This window comes from Schistocerca gregaria, chromosome 7 (assembly GCF_023897955.1).
Source record: "Schistocerca gregaria isolate iqSchGreg1 chromosome 7, iqSchGreg1.2, whole genome shotgun sequence".
NCBI lineage: Eukaryota > Metazoa > Arthropoda > Insecta > Orthoptera > Acrididae > Schistocerca > Schistocerca gregaria.
In genome coordinates, this window is record NC_064926.1 from 419870383 (window position 1) to 419891711 (window position 21329).

Consider the following 21329-nt stretch of genomic DNA (forward strand, 5'->3'; position numbering starts at 1 on the left):
TGATGTTGTTCGATTTATCATTGGTAGGACTGAAGTAACTGGTATTTGGTGAGTTAATGGGATGGATTTCACAGTGGGGGCAATTGCAGTGGTAGGAACCTCTGGATATTTGGGGTTAGGGACTTGACATTTTCACTTCACATTTTCTTTTATGTATTAAAGATATTGATAATCTTTTTTCACCTACAATAAGTTTTCACAAAGTGCTCACAAATTAATGGTTTGTGTATTTTCTTTGCTGTATTAATCATCAAGAAGAAAGTGTCAAGTGAGGTTTTTTTTTTTTTTTTCAATTTGAAGTATACAATTTTTTACTCAAGAATAACAGTTCTTACTGAGAAAAATTTAAGAGATACAACTGTTTCATTGGCCTGACAAGTGATTAGGGAGAAAATGTACACAAAAATTTTTGTTTCTCTGTTTTTCTCAAGGTGGATTAAATAACACATCCTTCAGAAGGTTTTTGCCAGTCTCAACACTAAAAGGCTTTCCTAAGATAGTGTTGGAAGCAGTGTTAATGTACATCAAATGTATTGGAAAATTAATTGATGGTATTATGCCCATAAAACTTTAGATTGTCAGATTTCTATTCATTATACAATATTTTGAAGAATACAATTATTTTTCTAATGAAGAACTGTTTGAAATGACATTACCCCAATAACAATGTCACCAGAGTACCACAGAAGCAAGAAAAGAAGATGAGATTTAATGTCCCATTAACAACAAGCTCAGATTAGGAAAGAATGGGAAAACATTTTGACATATTTTTCTTGTAGTAACCATCCTGGCATTTTCCTTAAGCTATGGAGGGAAACCACAGAAAAACTAAACCTAAATTAGTGAAGAGGGATATGAACTGCCTGAATGTAAGTCCAATACCATAACCAAAAAATTACCTAAGGATGATGTAAATAAAATAGAAAGAAACTTCCACATGGGAAAAATATATTAAAAACAAAGATTCCAAGACTTACCAAGCGGGAAAGTGCCGATAGATAGGCACAATGAATAAAACACACAAACACACACACAGAATTTCGAGCTTTCGCAACCGGTGGCTGCTTCGTCAGGAAAGAGGGAAGGAAAAGGAAGGATGAAAGGATGTGGGTTTTAAGGGAGAGGGTAAGGAGTCATTCCAGTCCCAGGAGCGGAAAGACTTACCTTAGGGGGAAAAAAGGATAGGTATATACTCGCGCACACACATGCACATATCCATCCATACATACACAGACACAAGCGGAAATATGTCTGCTTGTGTCTATGTATGGATGGACATGTGTGTGTGTGTGTGTGCGCGCGAGTATATACCTATCCTTTTTTCCTCCTAAGGTAAGTCTTTCTGCTCCCGGGATTGGAGTGACTCCTTACCCTCTCCCTTAAAACCCACATCCTTTCATCTTTCCTTTTCCTTCCCTCTTTCCTGATGAAGCAGCCGCCGGTTGCGAAAGCTCGAAATTTTGTGTGTGTGTGTGTGTTTGTGTGTTATTTTATTGTGCCTGTCTACCGGCGCTTTCCCGCTTGGTAAGTCTTGGAATCTTTGTTTTTAATATATTTTTCCCATGTGGAAGTTTCTTTCTATTTTTATCTTTTTACATTAATGGCAATAGGCTGTTTGATCATGCTGTATGAAACAAGAGGGTGTGATTGGATTGAGGAGTTCCTAGATAACAGAACGCAGCATGTCATTCTCAATGGAGAGAAGTCTTCTGAAGTAAGAGTGATTTCAGGTGTGCCGCAGGGGAGTGTCATAGGACCATTGCTATTCACAATATACATAAATGACCTGGTGGATGACATCGGAAGTTCACTGAGGCTTTTTGCAGATGATGCTGTGGTGTATCGAGAGGTTGCAACAATGGAAAATTTTACTGAAATGCAGGAGGATCTGCAGCGAATTGACGCATGGTGCACGGAATGGCAATTGAATCTCAATGTAGACAAGTGTAATGTGATGCGAATACATAGAAAGATAGGTCCCTTATCATTTAGCTACAAAAAAGCAGGTCAGCAACTGGAAGCACTTAATTCCATAAATTATCTGGGAGTACTCATTAGGAGTGATTTAAAATGGAATGATCATATAAAGTTGATCGTCAGTAAAGCAGATGCCAGACTGAGATTCATTGGAAGAATCCTAAGGAAATGCAATCCGACAACAAAGGAAGTAGGTTGCAGTACGCTTGTTCGCCCAATGCTTGAATACTGCTCAGCAGTGTGGGATCCGCACCAGGTAGGGTTGATAGAAGAGATAGAGAAGATCCAACGGAGAGCAGTGCGCTTCGTTACAGGATCATTTAGTAATTGCGAAAGCGTTACGGAGATGATAGATAAACTCCAGTGGAAGACTCTGCAGGAGAGACGCTCAGTAGCTCGGTACGGGCTTTTGTTAAAGTTTCGAGAACATACCTTCACCGAAGAGTCAAGCAGTATATTGCTCCCTCCTACGTATATCTCGCGAAGAGACCATGAGGGTAAAATCAGAGAGATTAGAGCCCACACAGAAGCATACTGACAATCCTTCTTTCCACGTACAATACGAGACTGGAATAGAAGGGAGAACCGATAGAGGTACTCAGGGTACCCTCCGCCACACACCGTCAGGTGGCTTGCGGAGTATGGATGTAGATGTAGATGTAGATGTAGATGTAGACATGTAGGTAGTGGCATTTACTGTTCATGCTCCTACAGTGTGTTTGTTCACATCAGCCCAATTGGCTGGTTTGTACTGCAGCATGTTAGTAGGCACCATGTACCGGGACTGCATGCTGTCAACAATGGTGACATCACTACGAACCTCTAATTGTCTGTCTGTGGTGTGGAAGATGTCAAAAGATGTACATATTTAAAAGACCTCTTCTAACATGGGGTCTTCAAACTGAAGGGCAAGTTGTTGCATCTTCTTAGCTGGGGTTGAAAGAATGATTGCGTTTCTGACTGTGGTGTCGGTTGTTTGCAGATGACGCTGTCGCTTATCAACTAATAAAGTCATCAAAAGATCAAAACAAACTGCAAAATGATTTAGAAGAGATATCTGAATGGTGCATAAAGTGGCAGTTGACCCAAAATAACAGAAGTTTGAGGTCATCCACACGAGTGCTAAAAGGAACTCATTAAACTTCAGTTACACAATAAATCAATCTAGTCTAAAAGCCATAAATTCAACTAAATGCCTAGGTACTATAATTACAAACAACTTAAATTGAAAGGAACACATAGAAAATGTGTGGGGAAGGATAACCAAAGACTGTGTTTTATTGGCAGGACACTTAGAAAATATAACAGATCTACTAAGGAGACTGCCTACACTACACTTATCTGTCCTCTTTTAGAATACTGCTGTGGGGTGTGGGATCCTTACCAGATAGGACTGACAGAGTACATTGAAAAAGTTCAAAGAAAGGCAGTATGTTTTGTATTATAGTGGAATATGGGAGAGAGTGTCATGGAAATGATACAGGATTTGGGCTGGACATCATTAAAAGAAGAGCTTTTTTGTTGCGACGGAATCTTCTCATGAAATTCCAATCAACTTTCTCCTCTGAATGTGAAAATATGTTGTTGACACCGACCTACATAGGTAGGAATGATCACCATGATAAAATAAAGGAAATCAGAGCTCCTACAGAAAGATATAGGTGTTCATTCTTTCCGTGCGTTATACGAGATTGGAATAATAGAGAATTGTGGAGGTGGTTCAATGAACCCTCTGCCAGGCACTTAAATGTGATTTGCAGAGTATCCATGTAGATGTAGATGCATAAGATTCCTGAGGTTTAGCCCTGATGAACCAACACTTATCACTGAGGTTATGAAGCTCGGGCACACAAGCTTGATATGACTGCTGCAGATGTTTGCAACATTGGTGGAATTCAACAGTTGCAGAACAACATGGATATGCTTATGGTGATGGGAGGAGATAGAACTACACATATCATCAAAAGAAAGTGACACTGGTTCTTTCAGAGGAGCTAATTGGCACAATAAGTGATACATATGAGGAGGTATTCACAATAAGAAAAGAGCCTTACAGACCTCCATACAGATCATCCAGAGTGCCACAAAATGTTGGAAAAGCCACTTCAGATAAATGTCACAGTTTTCTGCAGGTACATCATGGTGGAGGGGGGTGGGGTGGGGGGATGAACAACTGGCAGCTGAGACTTGGTCAATGTAGCTAACAACCATCAACTGTTCCAACATGGCTGTTTGCACCTGCTGTTTTTGCAGAAGGGACCACAATAAAGCCTCCATGAAAGAACTGAACATCATGAAAATTGCAGAATCCGAAACAGACAAAAATTTGACCCTTTACATTGCTCTCTGTGCTGACAATTAAAACAAAGTGGCATAAAAGAGATACAATTTATTGGATGATAGAGTGACACAAACATGAATACAGTGAAAGTAGTTTACATCTCTTGAACACATTTAACAACTGAGGGCTGGAAGACTGGTACTTGCCCCTATAAAGACGCTGCGTATGTCAGGTGTCACTGGTGTAGTGATGCGTATGCATGGTGGGCCTGGTGATGGCAGTTGGTGTCCAGGTTGCTCCTGGTAGCCACCTTGGGCAGTTACTGGCATACCATTTAAATGTTGGTGTTGCTGTAGTAGCCTGACTTACGTTGCATGTGGACAGTAAGTGTAGTAACTGGTGGGTTACTACGGTATTGGAGTGAAGAACAACTGGCATCTGAGTCTTGGTCAATATAGCCAACAACCATCAACTGGTCCAAAAGGCTGCTTGCACCAGCTGTTCTTGCAGAAGGGACCAGAGTAAAGTCTCCTTGGAAGAACTGAATGTCATGAAGACTGCAGAATCTGAAACACATGAAAATTTCATGCCCGACTTTCCTCTTTCTGCTGACTATCAAAACAAGGTGGCATAAAAGAGATACAATTTATGGGATCATGGAGTGACATAAACATGTATACAATGAAAGTAGTTTACATGTCTCGAACATGTAACCTATTATGAAAAAAATAGGAGGAAAAACTGCATGTCTGAAATATAATCTCTAGTCAGATACACAATACAATCAAATCACTGAATTTATCTCATTCAAGTACTGCTATACTGGAGCAAAAAATGGCACATTTACATAAAAAATTACATATTTCTCTGAATGATTAATAATGTTGCAACCACAACTATCATTTGTAAGGTCTTTGTGACAATTCACAATAGTAAAATTAGATTATCAATATCTTTAATGTATAAAAACATAGATTAGGTGAAACAGTTACATGTGTTGAATTGTACACTGAAGTTTTCTAGAGAGTATTGTTGAAGGGATACAAAATAGGTCAAATTCTGCACAAATAATAATAACAAACCAGAAGCAGGAAAATATAATACAAATTTGGCTGAAACAGAGAAAGAGCCATGATAGAATCTGGAGCAAGAAATGTTTCGAAAATAAAAATATTCAGGACAGTAGAAAAAGAACTCACTGGGAATAACAGGCTGTGTAGTAATGACATGCTGTAGAAATATTTTATGCTAAGTTTCCATACGTAATTTAAAATGATCATGTTATTGAAATATTAGTAGCATCCTTAGCAATACAACAGCACATTCAAAATTTAACAAATTAATTTTTTATGAGACATATTAGCACTTAATTTATTTTATTTCTTACAAGCTTGATTCAGTGCCTTTCTGGACTTATATTTGTGTTTTGGTTTTACCACTCAAGTTATAAAACATTAAGATATAGACATTTTGCCATTTTAGTGCTCATCATTGAAATACTACAATGTCATCATTGAAACAAATACTGCATTAAAAATGCTAAGAGATGTATTGCTGCTTACCATAAACCCATAATACACATTATTCATTCTTGAATAATCACTTTTAACATAATGGCATTTGTTTTTGTACAGTTATTTGAAACAACCACATTATGTGATAACGAAGTTACTTCTGTTTCTCTGTTTCTTAAAACTGAAGCCAGTATTTGAGTATTTTGTGGTAACAAAAACTTATGTCACTTCTCAGAAAAATTAATTTCTTGATTCTTCAGTAAGCAGATCACATATATTTTCCTTTTCTTTAATGACCCTAGAAGAAAACAGGAAAAGTTCCAGAGTCTCCAAGAAAGATCCCTGGATCACAGAGACACTTTAGCCAGAAACCTGTTACATATGATGACTGGAGTGAAACATCAGATGATTCCTTTCTAGATGTAACTTTTTCCAAGGTAAGCACTGTTTGTGTTTGTGCAGATGTACAGGGATTATGGAAAAAAGTATTTTATATTTTAAAATTTAATTATTTTGTACTTACTTCAACATCCATGTAAATAAGTGTGTTTCATTTAGAGAAAAGAGTAGTACTGCAGGAATTTTCATTAAGTAAGGCAGTTAACTATGTATTTGCTTCACTGAACTGTGTTCTTCTTATAGATACCTGAACCAAGTAGACCAGTTTATGACAAGATACTACCTCCAATCTTTGTACAGTGATGAGCCAAAACATTCTGATTACCCACTTAAAAGCTGGTATGTCCATCTTTGGGATGATATAGATCACTGATTGTTCATATCAGGGATCCAACAGTGTTTTGGTAGGTTTGTGGAGGTATGTGCCACTAGATGTCTACCCACAGGTCATATAATTCACGTAAATAATGGGTCACTCATATGCATACATGGTGATGGCACCAAATAGTGACCCAGATGGATTCCATAGGATTTACATCAGGCAAATTTGGTCACCGAGACATCATTCTGAGTTCATGATAATGCTCCTGAAAACACTGTAGCACAGTTCTGGCTCTGAGACAATGAAATTATACTGCTGGAAGATGACATCGCCATCGGGGAAGACATCAAGCATGAGGGGATTCAGGTGGTTCATAGCTGTCAGAGTGTCTTTGATTACTACCACAAGTCTCTTGCAAGCACAGGAGAAGGTCTCCCATAGCATAATACTGCTCCCACCAGCCTGTGTCCATGGCACACTGCATGTTTTGACCCACCGTTCACCTTGATGGCTGCATTTGCGGAGACAACCATCGACGTAATGTAACAAATACTTGATTCTTCCAAAGAGCCATGTTTACATTGATTGACAGTTGACTCCCAATGGTTTGGTGCCCACTGCAGTCATAACTGACGATGTCTTTGGGTCAGAATGTGAACATGTAGGGATGGTCTGTTGTGGAGCTCCATGTTCAACAACGCATAATGAATGGTGTGCTCTGAAACCCTCTTGCATGCACTAGCATCATGCTCTTTCAGCAGATGCCAAAGATCCCCATCTATCCTACTTTACAGAGAGAGACAAGCCTCCAAATCCCACACTCTGTGAAAAGTCATGGACGTCCAATCATTTAGTACCTTGTGGTAGTTTCACAATTCTTCTACCTCTTTCCGTAGATGTTCATGACAGTAGTGCATGAACATTCAACCAGCTTCACTGTTTTTGAGATACCCATTCACAGGCTCAGCGTCATAATAATCTGCCCTTTGTCAAAGTCACTTATCTCAATGGATTTCCCCATTTGCAGCCCATATCTTTGTTAGGGTGATGTCCCGCCTATACCTACACCACTTACATTCATTTGTTACGGCATCATGCACCCGCAATATCCCAGGTGGCATCCAATATTGTGGTGGCGTATGTTTTGGCTTATCTGTGTAGCTTATTTATGAAAAACCAAATACTAGATTTAGCAGTACATCATCTCCCATTTTATGCATAGCAGTTACCACAACAAACTAACTAAATTGCTACAGTGGTTAAGGCACTGCAGTGCATGCCATTTCAGGAGCAGCAAGATGCATATCCCTAGTTGACCACCCCCTTTTAAGCTAACCACAGTTTCCCAGCATTGCTACACACAAATGCTGGGAGGATTTTGTAAAATGTTAATAACAAGTTCCTTTGTTCCATCCTTATGTAACTGTGTGAGTGCTCTATTTTTGATTATATCAATCTTGGCAGGTTGTTAAACCACAACCTTCCTTACTCCGTTAGATTTCAGGCATGCAACTGTAGAAACTACCTTTCTTTCATGGGTATTTCAGTTATATAACTTCTGGCCCCTTCTGAGTGAGCCAGTCTACTGAATCAACAGTATGCACATTGGCTAATTTAAAACTGAGGGTCTCACCATGGTGCATATAGTTACAGACTCTCATACCACAAAGATAATTACTCGCTGGGTAGCAAAAGTTTATATGAATGTCTTGTAATTGCCTAGTCAAGACATGAACGGGAGTCCATAATTTGTCAAGGCTGCAAACTATCCTGATTTAATTAAATCTTTTGCCAGACAAATTTCTACTGTTTCTTTCACAATTAAGTGTAAAAACAAAGAAATTGCCACCAGAATTTCGTTTCAGTCATACACTGTACAGTGAGTGTTTTCAGTGTAGTGCTGTGCCACAACCAATTGGTTGGGCTGTAAGCACTGGATAGGATATTGGTCATACACATACTGTCCTACAAATAAATGTGTCTAGGACATGAATGTCTATAAATGCATGTACCATATGGTTTAAATTTGTGAATAACCTGCAGTAGTTTCTAACGTAACTATTAAAACATAACTATTCTTGAGTTAAGCATTTATATATTGGGGTTTTCGTGTACTCATCCTTTTTGCAGATCTGTTGCAGCTGAAGTCCTAAGTTCTCAGTACCTGTAAAAAATTTTAACTTCGGAAAAGTTAAAATTAAAAATCATCTTGAATTATGTTATTTTAAATACATTTATTAAACTTTCAAAACAGAGTTAAAGTATTATTACAAAGGCAAACAATACTTACAAAAGGAGCAGCTACATGCTCACTGCTAAAAAATGAAAACTAGACTGACCCCCTCTGCCAACATGGCAGCCACCCTTTTAACTTCCGTAATAATCCTGAACAATCCTCAGCATTGTTTAAGATGAACATTTGATTAATTAACAATTAAAATGTTTACTAAATAACTGAAAATACATATATAAATGTATGTCTGCTCAGTACAGTAAGTACACTATGATATTAATACATGTCTGTTAATTCTTTCGAGAATAAACTCTCAAATAATAAATTACAATAATAAAATAGAAAGAAACTTCCACATGGGAAAAATATATTAAAAACAAAGATTCCAAGACTTACCAAGCGGGAAAGCGCCGGTAGACAGGCACAATAAAATAACACACAAACACACACACACACACAATTTCTAGCTTTCGCAACCAACGGTTGCTTCTTCAGGAAAGAGGGAAGGAGAGGGAAAGACGAAAGGATGTGCGTTTTAAGGGAGAGGGTAAGGAGTCATTCCAATCCCAGGAGCGGAAAGACTTACCGTAGGGGGAAAAAAGGACAGGTGTACACACACACACACACACACACACACACACACACACATATCCATTATGATAATACATCCATTACAATAATACATTTATATTTTCTATTAATTATTGGAGACTCCCTTCACGAGAATTATTCTTTTCATTTGCAGAGCTTCTATACTTTGAACTGAAATAGATTAAACAGTCATTTTCTCAGTTATAAGTTTTTCTAGGCGAGTTACATATTTTGTTTACATGTGCGATCCTGAATTAGACTGGGAAATGCTCATTTTAAATATGCCTCAATGGGCTGTTATGTTTCATGTTTCAGTCAGTTGGCTTACTTGGGAAATAGCCAGAAGGTAGGTGACCAAAATATCAGTGGAAGAAATGGAACTTCTGCTGTTGTGTACCTAAAATCTGATAGATCAGCCAGTGTGCCTGGAAAACATAAAGATGTACTCCAACTTCCCCTCTTCACCATAATGTGAAAGCTATTTTTATCATATTGACAGCGGAGTGCAGATTCATTCTTTCCTTTTTAATTATTAAGCATTCAGTCAGTACTCATGAAAATTACAGTTTGCTTCATTCTTTCATAAATGGAGTATGTGTTAGACCAAGATCCAAACCAGACTATAAACCTGTTGTAGACAGTATTCTATTAACTTTGTAGTCTGAAGACACCTTGCGTACCAACCCAAATATCTGCATTCTCTCCTTACCTTCACCATTATTAACTTTGCATTAGAAAAGGAAGTGTACTTTTGGATTTCTCAGTTTGTAAGAGGCAAAGCTTCAAGTTCAAATTTTTATCTAGTGCACAGTTTTAGTGAGTAAGGAAGATTTGTTTGAATGCATTCTGCTTCAGATTGAAAGTTTCACAGTGGATTCTTTCCTATTATGAATGGGTTGGGATGGAGAAGGAGTAGAAGTAATGTCTGCCTCATATGTAACATTTGAAAAAGCCATAAATACTCCCTGAACTAACCAAAATGTTGAGCACCTCCTTATCTGCTTATCTGGAGAATTCAGGAGCCATGAACTGGTCATTGCAGCCATTCCTTTATAACTGTAAACTCTAGGCATGCTTCTGTGATCACTGTGTACCAAAGCAGCAGAACATTTTGTGTGTGTGTGTTTTACCAGATACCAATGAAGTGGATATGCCATTGAGCTGAAACCATCATTAGCTGTTGAACTGCTTCACCCTGGCATTCACTGGTTAAATATCTATATTATTTGATTGAATTCTTTTCACAATTGCTTTTTTCTCCATTTTCTTCACCAGTGTTATTTTAATACCCTAATAGATGACCACATATTGCATTTCCTGTCTCCATACTTGTTATATGACTTCTTCGGTGAATCTTAATTTTTTTCAAAAGTTTTCTGATTCAATCACTTTTGGCTTTGCTAAGCAGAAACTGGGGAGAAATTGTGGAAGGCTGCCCATCCTTCTTTCCTGCTCCCTTCCACCATTTGTATTCTTACTATAAATCACAGCAATTAGAAATCAGATGCCTTCAGGCCTGCACAAAGTTTGCTGAACCAAATATTTCAGTTTTGCTACTAAATAATACTGTCATTGTTGCAGTTTTAAATTTGTGTCATACAGCCACAATTCACCACAAGCACAAGATGCTTACTTGAAAATGACGTGTTAGTCAAAAGCATTTGAAAGCACAACACTTAATTATATTTACGGAACAATGTCTCATGAAAATGTTGAGAAATTCTGTAATGAAATACAAGCCATCGCCCAGTTTTTGAGCTACTCCATGTTTAACCTATTTTTAAGTGAACTATAGGCTATACTGTAGCAATATTCCCTGTTACTGTGGTTCTTCAGTATTTCCCAGTGGGTGTGTTCTGTAAGGGTCAGATGAGATGTGATCACCGTGGTGGTGGGTGAAATGGCTGCTGGCAACTAAGGATGGAGTGTGATTTCACCACCTTGATGTTGGCTGCAGTGGAGGTTGTGACTGCATCTACACAGCAGAGTCTCAGTGAAACATCTATAGTTAAGGAAGTCTTTTATTTAAGAAAATTACAGGGATGGAATCATAGATGAAGAGAAGGTGGTTGTTCTCTGTGACATAGTCAGCAATGGTTATGCAGCTGCTGCCCTGATGTCAGCAGTTGTGTGCCAGGAAGGCAGCGCATACTAATGGCAGCAGCTACTGGCATCAGTGCAGTCGCAGAGACCTGATGCAAGGCAGTGCATCATCAACAATGTAGGACATTGGCAGCTCCTTGCTGCTTCTTGGCCTAGTGTATGATGCAACAGGATAGACGATATTTAAACTGCGGTTCCCGAAGACAATGGTGTGTGCCCACTTGTGTAATGCTCAGCAACAACATAAGCCTACACAGGATGGAGAACAGCAAAGGTCTAAATTAGGTGTATATCCTTGAGACCGGTTAGTGTTCTCCTCATGGTACCACTTCGGCCCTGAAATCCTAATAGGCTGGTTTCCAGCTGTAAGTGTTAGGCAATGATGACTTTGTTCATCATGGTTTTCATGTCCAGTCAGCTCTTCCAGACATCCTATTGCTGCTATAAGGCATCCCATCTTCAGCTTTCAGAAGTAGTTGCTAGCATTTTCCACAGTGTCAGTCTATTGAATGAGTGTTCTTGTGTTCTGTGTTGTATTGTCTTCGGGCTGAGAGGCACTTCTCCCTCTGTGACATCATTCTGCTGGATAAATATTGGGCAGTTCATTACACTAGAGTAGATTATGACACATATTCCAACCTCTTTTGGAGAAAGCTGGTATTCAGATTGGGACCAGTTTGGATTTCTGAACAAGAAAGATCTCAATACATGACTCATGAGTTGACATAAAAAAATAGAACATTTTCCATTTCTCCTTATTCTAATTTAGTATACATTATGTGGTTCCTTACCTGTTCACTAATTTTGGTGTTCTTTTGAATCATCATGTAGCAAACTAGCAAAATAAAATTACTTATAATTTTCTCCACTTCACAAACCCTTAAGTGTCATTCAACAGCAAATGGTTCCACTTAGTTAATTTCTCGTTATTGACATTTCTCGTTGTTTACCAGATGGTTTTGTAACTTTCTGCTTTGGTACATCATGCAGAACTTTGTCTAGGCAACAAAAGTTTCCGTCATCATGTTTTCTCAGAAAACACATCCTTCAATCTAAGTTCACATAAAAATAAATGTGGTACTGTCACAAGAAAGATATTGGTGGGTGTTCCCCTTATTTTAATACCAACTTCAGACTGACAACTTCTTGCAATACTGTGCTTGTTTGTACCTTCACTCACCCAAAACAACTTCCCTGTGCTCTGTCGCACTTTATTACGTGAATTGAACATTAATGATTTTGTATGCAGTTCAGTTGGTTCTACTCTCATGACAGAAGATGGTTGTGGCAGTGTGTCAGTCACAGCAATCAGTCTCAGCTGAAGCAATGTCTCCTGGAGTTTGATGGAGTGCTGCCAAAGAACAACTGCACAACATTTTCTTGTACCCACACTACCTATTACATGGCAAGTGTCATCAACTTCATGAACCTCCTGATCCTCAGGCACACATTCCTGAAAGGATCCAATCTTGTCAGCCCGACCAGAAGCCTTACTAATGTGGTTCCTCTTTCCTTCTCTTCCTCCTTTACCCCTTCTGAGAAGGCATGGCTACCACAGGTGGTGAGGAATCTGCATTCATCAGAAACAAATGTGTCTTTACCACTTCATTACCCAACTCATTCACAGCATAACTAACACCATTACTAAACTCCTGTTTATCCCTCGTAGTGTTTACAACAAATTGCTATCCACAGCTATACTATATGTGACACAAAAATTAGTGGTACATGCATTTCCATGTACATCTGCTCCAGGATCTGTGACCTCTATACAACAGTCATTATCACCTATTTGGGTAGATACTACTGCACCTAAGTCAGTATCATCTGTGTTGCTACTAACACATTTATTTATTTCAGCACATTGCCTATTAATGCCATCTGGCAAAACAGATGATTTATATTGCATTTTCACGTGATATTGGAGCTGATAATTCTACATTACAATATTAGTACTTTTTGCTTCAATTCAACATCTACTGTTTACATCTTTTCCCCTATCTTCTGCTTCCACATAAGCACTACTCTATTTTAATTTCTGAAGACATTATCACTGGATGACTGTACTGAACCCTGTTTTTAACCCAGTTATCACCAAATTCTTCTTGTCTGTTATCTGAATACTCTGGGGCAACTTTACTGTGCAAAGCTAGCTTTCTTTCCTCCATACTTTTTATTTCCTTAAACATATTCATATTTTCACTGTCTGCTTACAACCATACTATTTCAGCTGCTCAAATTTGTGGAGTTTTGTCAAGGATAGCTCCCTGTGGCAACAAAAACAATTTGGTTGTACCCATATCAGTTACACAAAACACAGCAAATGACATCATCATCATCTTCATCATTCATCATCATCATTGTTGTCTTTTCAGGGATTAGGCCCTTTGAGCTGAACCAACTTCAGTCCATCTTTCCCTTGGTCTTCTTGGTCTCTTTGGCCAGTAGGTCTATATGAAAATGCCATTTCCCACATACATCCTGGTTTCTCATTTATCAAGGTGTGTGTGTGTGTGTGTGTGTGTGTGTGTGTGTGTGTGCGTGTGTGCGCGCGTGCGCCAGCAGTACCCTAAGCAATTTAATTTCTGTGGGTTCTGTATGGCTGTGGTTTTTCTCTCTTAATGTCCATGTTGCACTGCCATGTAGAAAAATTGCCATGTAGAAAAATTGGTACTGCCATTACCTTTTACAGCTTCAGCTGTTGCCACCTGCACTGCTTTCAGTGATCTCAAATAGTTCTGCACATTGCATGGTATCTTCACAATTTCTTATTTACATATCTGTCATAATCATAAGAGATATTGCAACCTAAATGATTAAGATGTTGAACCAGTTATAAAATTCTGCCATCAAAAAAATCGTTGCCCTTATGGGGTGTTAGCCCTGGAATACCTTGGCTGCTAATTTTAAGGTAGAAATTTTAAAGTTATGTTCCTTACAGATTTTATCTAGTAAATAAATAGCTCTTTGAAGACTATCTTCAGTGTTTTGCATAATCAATTAGTCATCAGCACAAGCTAGAACATTTAAAGTGGTTCTTCCTAATTTAACTGCAGGTGGTGCCTCATATTTTCATCTGTGTGGGATATCGTCCATATAGATGTTAAAAAGTGTGAGTGGTAATACACATCTTTGTCTTACTCCATGATTAACAACTATATTTTTGCCATTGTAATGAGATAAACTGAGTCTGAAGCATATGCCATTATATTAACATTTTATACACTTTATTATGTTTTGAGAGTGACCTGTTTAATCATTGTATTCCATAGTTCATTTGTCTATATAATTGGAGGCCTTCTCTATATCTACAAGTGCCATATAAGGGGAAAATTTCATTCCATTTTTCCCCTTTTAGCTGTTTCATAGTAAACAGTTTTTTAATATACCAGCATATAGTTTATATATTAAATTAATATATTTATAACTCCATAGTTTACTTCAATTCCCTCTTTCTTAAATATAGAAGGAAAAAATATGCTGTTGACCATGTATTGGGGTCCTCATTGTAAGCCACCAGGTGTTTGAAGAAGGTGGAATTTGATTAAAAATCTTTCATTCCTCAAGAATTCTATATTTATGCACTCTGGTCCTGCGATATTTTAATTCTTTTGTTTTCATATTATTGTCTCTAACTGTCCTAAAGTAAGTCACCATGACCAAACTACGTTACGAACAGGATAACTGCATTCATAGTGTCCTTAATGAGCTATGAGGCTGTGTGCACAACATATCTATATGGTACTGTGAGTCATACATAGTACAGTGGTACATAGTGATGTAGGGCAAGTCAAATAATTTGCAATAAAGTTTGAACAGAAACTGTTGTGTGGTTTACAGTATATAGCAATATAAGCCTAACACATGGGAAAAACAGTCTGCAAATACACAAATAAAATTTTACACCTACTTTTGGCTTTGTTTCTACATACATACACACATATGTAACAGTCCACACAGACACAGAATATACATTCAAATTTATACATAAACATTTCTTATCTTCACCTTAATTGTACAAATTATTTAATTTTTTTGTGTATTTACATAGCAGATAAAAATTCATCAACACTATATTAGTAATTCCATAGCAAGTAGTCACTCACTGTAGTTTTGGATTTATGCAAGCCAGTTAGCACCTTAATTTTTAGGTAGTTTGTTGAACAGTTTTTTGTCCTGCTTTCAGGGGTCTCTTTTTTAGTGTTGTGTGTGCAAGCAGTCCATGTAAATCTTGATGTTCCTTGAATTGTATGAACAGATTTTGGTCTTTTGGAGCAATCTTGCTGTTGTCATCTGTGATTTTTGTGTATAAATATTATTGTTTCTAAAATATATAGGCATGGTAATGGAAGAATATGAAGCTTCTTAAATGAAGGATTGCATGAAAATCGAGTTGCTGTGCCTTCCATGGCTCTTAGAATTCTTTTTTGTGCAATGAAACAACTTTGCCTGCAAATTAAACAATATCTTAGCAGCGTTTCTGCTTGAGTATAGTACACATGTTTTATGACTTGCATTGATGTGCATCCAGCAGGAATTTTAATACTGTAACAAATGGTATGTAATTTATTACTCAGGTGGTGTGTGTTGTTCTGCCATCTCAGGTCACCTTGGATACAGAAATTTGGTGCTATTTACAGTTTCAAATCATTTGCTCAACAGTTCTAACATCTGTAACCCAAAACCACTATTCCAAATGGAAAACATCATTTATGAGAGTTATAGAACATCAAATTCTGCATGAAGAGAGCTCCTAAATTTTAAAATTCACTGCTGTGCAAAGACACAAATAAAAATCTTAAAGTGTTCATAGCACTATATTCATGCTAAGACTTGTTTCTGAAGTCAAATTACTTTTGAACACCAAATAACCCACATTCATCTAAATGTTCAATTTTAATAGTAGTTTAGTTAGATAACTACCTACCTAGGTAGGTATTAATATTAATTACTTACCGTTAAACAGTTGAAATGAAAGGTTTTATTAATGGAAAAATAATTCAATTATAATATAAAATTGGTGAGAGATAATTTTTTTACAAAGTTCTTTAAGCAGTTATTGTTCTGTATTTGCATTCATTTAAAATTTATTTTTTGTTGTCTTTGTGTATTTTGGGGAAGATGCTCTTTGGGATAAAATGACATTGTTCAGTTCTCTGTCCTTTTCTGGCATGGAAACTAAACTAATTTCCTCCTCATTGATGTCAGTCTCATCATTGATTTGTGTCAAATTAATGAACATGTCCTATTCTGTTAATGGGTTAAGGCTTTAAAGCCCCTTGCACGTGCTGCATATGGCTGAGCACTTCATAGACTCTTTCTTGCAGGAAGAAACTGCTTGACATACCTTCAAGCACATGCATGGTATTGTGTTGAGTAGTTCCTGGAGCACAAGTAGTTGCAATGTGGATCAAATCTTTTTTTTCCTTCATCCCCGTTCAGTGGATCCAGCTGACTGTTCTCCAGAAGTGAACCTGTAAGTAGACTCTGAGGGAGTGCTGGTGAGTGGTGGTTTCAGTGGGAGGTAAACATGCCTAATGGATTTTTGCATGAAACTCTCTGAAAAGTTGCAGATGAATTCCATTCAAAAGAGTAGAGGTGCCACAAACACACAATGAACTTCACTCATTTCAGAGACTTTATTAGGAGGGGTGCTGGGATCCATGGAATTTGAAGCAATATGTTGGAGGTTCACATTCTTTTGAAACATGTAAATAAATTAGATTTTGCCCTGTAAAAAAAATGTATATGTGGTGTCATAGCCACTGAAGGCATGAAGAAATAACACATTTTTTTTGACTTCTTGAGAGAGCTTAGAACTATAGAGGGTATAAATGAATGTGTCTTGGTTGCCTTTTCCAGGTTTCATAAGGAAGATATTGGTGACGGGTTCTTTTTACTCACTACTATCAGCTATGTGGTCAGTCAGCAGGACCAAAAAATCAGTATCTTCCCTGACAGTGGAAGACTTTGCCTCCATGCCTCGACTCTCCTATGACTGTACCAACAATCAAGGGGTCTCCTTCCTCAATGGCCTAATTGACCTGATATCCTTCCATATAATTTTCTGTATGTTGAGATATTTCTTATTAATTCTGTTTAGTAAGGAACATTTTTTGGCATAGTTGGTGACATTGTCTTTCAAGTACAAGAGTAGCAGATGACATAATGCAGGCACTTCGGGCACATGCAGCAGTTTTCATGCTTATGTAAACTGTCTCCTTGGGGCACCCATTGAACACTGATATATTTGCAACCAAAGTGCTTTTGATGTAGTTGACATACCTTTTAAGAACTGAGGAAAACACTTCATCAGTATTCCACACAACTGAATGTAAGAGAAACACGCCGTCAAGAACAGTGTTCAGTATTCAGAGTTCGTCCTGTGCTATTGCTTCTGCTAGCAGTCTCCCTATTCTGTTTGCATCTGTCAGATCCTGAGCTGAATGATGTGCTTTGAGAAAGTCTGTGTTGTTTGTGATTTTAACACTGACTTGATTGAATGGTTTAAAAATATCGATTTTCTTGACTTGCACATTAGTTTGCCATCATCAAAAAGAGTTAATGGTTTTGGGGCTAACTCAGAGGCCCTTTTGTGATTACCACAAACACAAGTAATTAACATGAAGCTCTATAAATTATCTACTGGAATAATTTCATTAATAAATAGAACTGTCTATATGGATAGATTGGTACCTAACTAAATTACCCTTATATTTGAATATTTGGACTAATGTGGATAATTTGACATCCAAAAGTAATTTGACTTCATCAAAAAAAAAAAAGTCTTATCAGGAATGTGGTGCTTTGAATACTTTGTTGTTTTTATTTGTATCTTTGCAAAGAGCAAGTGAATTAAAAAATTTAGGTGCTCTTTTTCTTAGAACTATGGCTTAGATCTTTATCACAACTCGCATTCTGCAAAGTTGGTAAAAATTGCTGACCTTTGATGATTAATTGCAGCTGAGCAGCTGAACCAATTTTAATTTGTAGTTAAATAATTCTACACAAAATCTGATTCTCGTTCAAATTGACATTTTATAAAATTTCTACAGAATGTATCATTTTTGTGTTATAAACGAGAAACTGTAAACAAGTCCAAAAATTTTGTGGTTTTTCCACCCTTAAAAGTTTAGCACAAGCCAAAAAAAAGTTGCAAAATCATTTAACTCTTATTTGGGATACTTAACATTGATTAAAATTATTTCCAGCTTGTGCGTATTTACTGGCCAGTGTGACCTTTTTTGGGCTAGTATGTCCTCTATGCATTTTAAAATGAACTCACGCAGGTCTGTTGCTGTAAAAGGTATATGGTGTTAACCTTTTTTTCCATTTCTGGTCTATCACTGCAGAAATTGCTGCTTGAGCTCTTATATTTTGTTCAACTCTGCTATATAATAATGTACATTGGTTTAGATCTACTCTTCCTTGTAATTTCATTTTTCTTTTTCTTAATAGTGCTATATTATCTTCTTCTTTAATTCTGTAATATAAACTTCTATTGTGTAGATACCTCTGACATTCCAGGTTGCTAAATTCAGTTTGTCTGCAGTTTCAAATCATTTGGCTTTATCCTTCCTGAGGTTCTGTCCATTAAATTTGCTCAGGTTTCCTATTACTTAATGCTTATTAGAGAACTTCTTTCATTTGAATGACATGCCACCCAGACACACAATTCCCAACTTGGAGAGTCAGGGAGATTTCTGTTGGGGCCTCTTACCCTTAGATGGTTACTTTTCTTACACCTACAGAATCCTCTTCCTGGGCTGTTTTTGAAGCTTACTTCTCCTCCCCATGACAAGGTCTGTTGCTTCCATTCCTTAAGACGCAATGGTGAATTTGTAGTTCCAGGGGGACTGTTTTCCAAGAGAACCAGGGGAGTAGAAGATGAAGAGGAAAATTGAAAACACCCTCAGGCCTCAAACAAGATAGAAAAGAAAACAGAAGAAGTCTAACAAGTAATGCAAGCAGTGTCGGACTTAGCTAAGGGACCATGTGGTTGCTGCCCACCTAGTCCCAGAGACTAATCTCTGCTTGGTCTCCCATGTCCAAACCAATCGGGCATAGGTGACCATACTAGGAGTGTGGCTTCCGCTAGCACAGCTCCCATACCATAGCTTTGTGGGTCATTGAAACACAAAAATCACCTCACCAACATTAAGGTGGTCATCTATGAGGAGGAACAAATGACAAGAGAACAAAATAGAGTGACAAGCAGGACCCTTAAATGTACTATTAACATACCACTTATAATCTAATCTTTCCACCTCAATAGCTGCTCATGTTTACTACTGTACATGCTTCACAACTATTAGCCATACCTCTAGCTCACAACAAGGTGTGTTGCCCATTCCAGATGCCACAAACTAATATATTATATTTCTTACAGTTATCAGCACTAAAACATAACAGGAAATGCTTTCAGTTCTTGCTATGAATTATTAACCATCTTGAATTTGAACGTTGTTGTACCTCATGCCTGTAGTGTTGGCATGTATTTCCTGTAACAGGCGTAGACTGAGCACACGGCAACTTATGGCATGATAAACAGCACTGATTGTGTCCTACTGGTGTATACAATTATAATCTTCTCTGGGATTACCGCTGACCTGAGACAAGTCAGCAAACCCTTCTTCTTTTAGAAACTGCACTTCACATCTTATGGCAATCAATTCCTCCACCACGTCCATGCAGAAGAACATAAGAGGATCACAAAAGCTGCTGGTTCATTCACCACACTTGCAATGTTCAAGCTGGCAACCACTTTGTGGCTAGAGCAGAATGTAGGAGTTGGGACAAGACCCCTTTGGCTGCCTGCAAGTTAGGATGGATGAAGTGCTACTTCCCCACCTGAATGTGGGCTGTGGAGGCTGTGGTGATGAATCATATGGTGGACTGTCAGTAAAATATCTCTGGTAAAACACACCACGATAGACTGCGTTTAAACCACTGTGCCCGGCACAACTGAAGACAATGGCATGTGCCCGCCCAATGCAATCGTTGGCAACAATGTAGGCTGTATGTGCTGGAGAACAGTATCAATTTAGTGGGGCTGCTAGCTGGCCCAGACTCAAACCTGCAACTCAGCAGGAAGGCGCTGCATCACACTCTAAGTTATGCTTGATTACTCTTTCAAGTTTTTTTAAATTGAGTACGAGAGAAACATTATCAAAATTGAAAAACTTTCTGCAGAAGAGAGTCTAATCTTTAGTGTGTGTGTGTGTGTGTGTGTGTGTGTGTGTGTGTGTGTGTGTGTGTGTGTGTGTTTTACAGTCCATCTAAACTGAATTCCATTATTAGACACAAATGTAATTAAAGGGTAACTTTACTGAGAAGTGAGTATAACAATTTTGATGCAAATTTCAAATTTATTACTGATCACAGGTGAAGAATTGATACCTCATTGACTTCAGCTGTGTTACTTGTGAAGATAATTCCACATTGTGATACTGAATGAAAGTATGTGAAATAAGTTAACATTTTTGTCCCTTATTCAACAAATGAAAAATTCTTTTAACCCTTTGCTGTGGATGTCCTAACATGAACTGCTATAATTGTCAGAAGGTGCTATAAACATCGTACCACATTATGACGTTCACCTGCTCTATTTCTTCGTTGAAGGTTCTCAGTGTCTACGTACTGCATTGCTACACTGTCTGAAAAAATAGGGCATGGAAGTGTAGTATTGACTACTGTAAATGATGTAGCTGAAAGGTACACAGTTGCATTTCACAGTTCTTTACTTTCACTGTTCACAACCCCCCAATAATACACAGTTATATGGCCAGTGCACTTTTGTTTAACTTTTGATAAGCCTCATTAATAATTTGCAGGCAAACATCCACAAACTGCTGCAATAGTTTACTACTGAACATCTAAGAGCAGCAAAAACCTAACCACACAACTCTT

General features: G+C 37.8%; 1 protein-coding gene across 2 annotated transcripts in view; it reads left to right on the plus strand.

Annotated features, from left to right (window-relative positions):
- LOC126281196 (uncharacterized) overlaps positions 1-21329 on the plus strand; it is a 239262-nt gene that overhangs the window by 207564 nt on the left and 10369 nt on the right. For both annotated transcript variants that reach the window (XM_049979905.1, XM_049979906.1), the window contains exon 11: positions 6075-6209. In XM_049979905.1, the coding sequence (XP_049835862.1) occupies positions 6075-6209 (135 nt within the window). The remainder of the gene's footprint in view (positions 1-6074; positions 6210-21329) is intronic.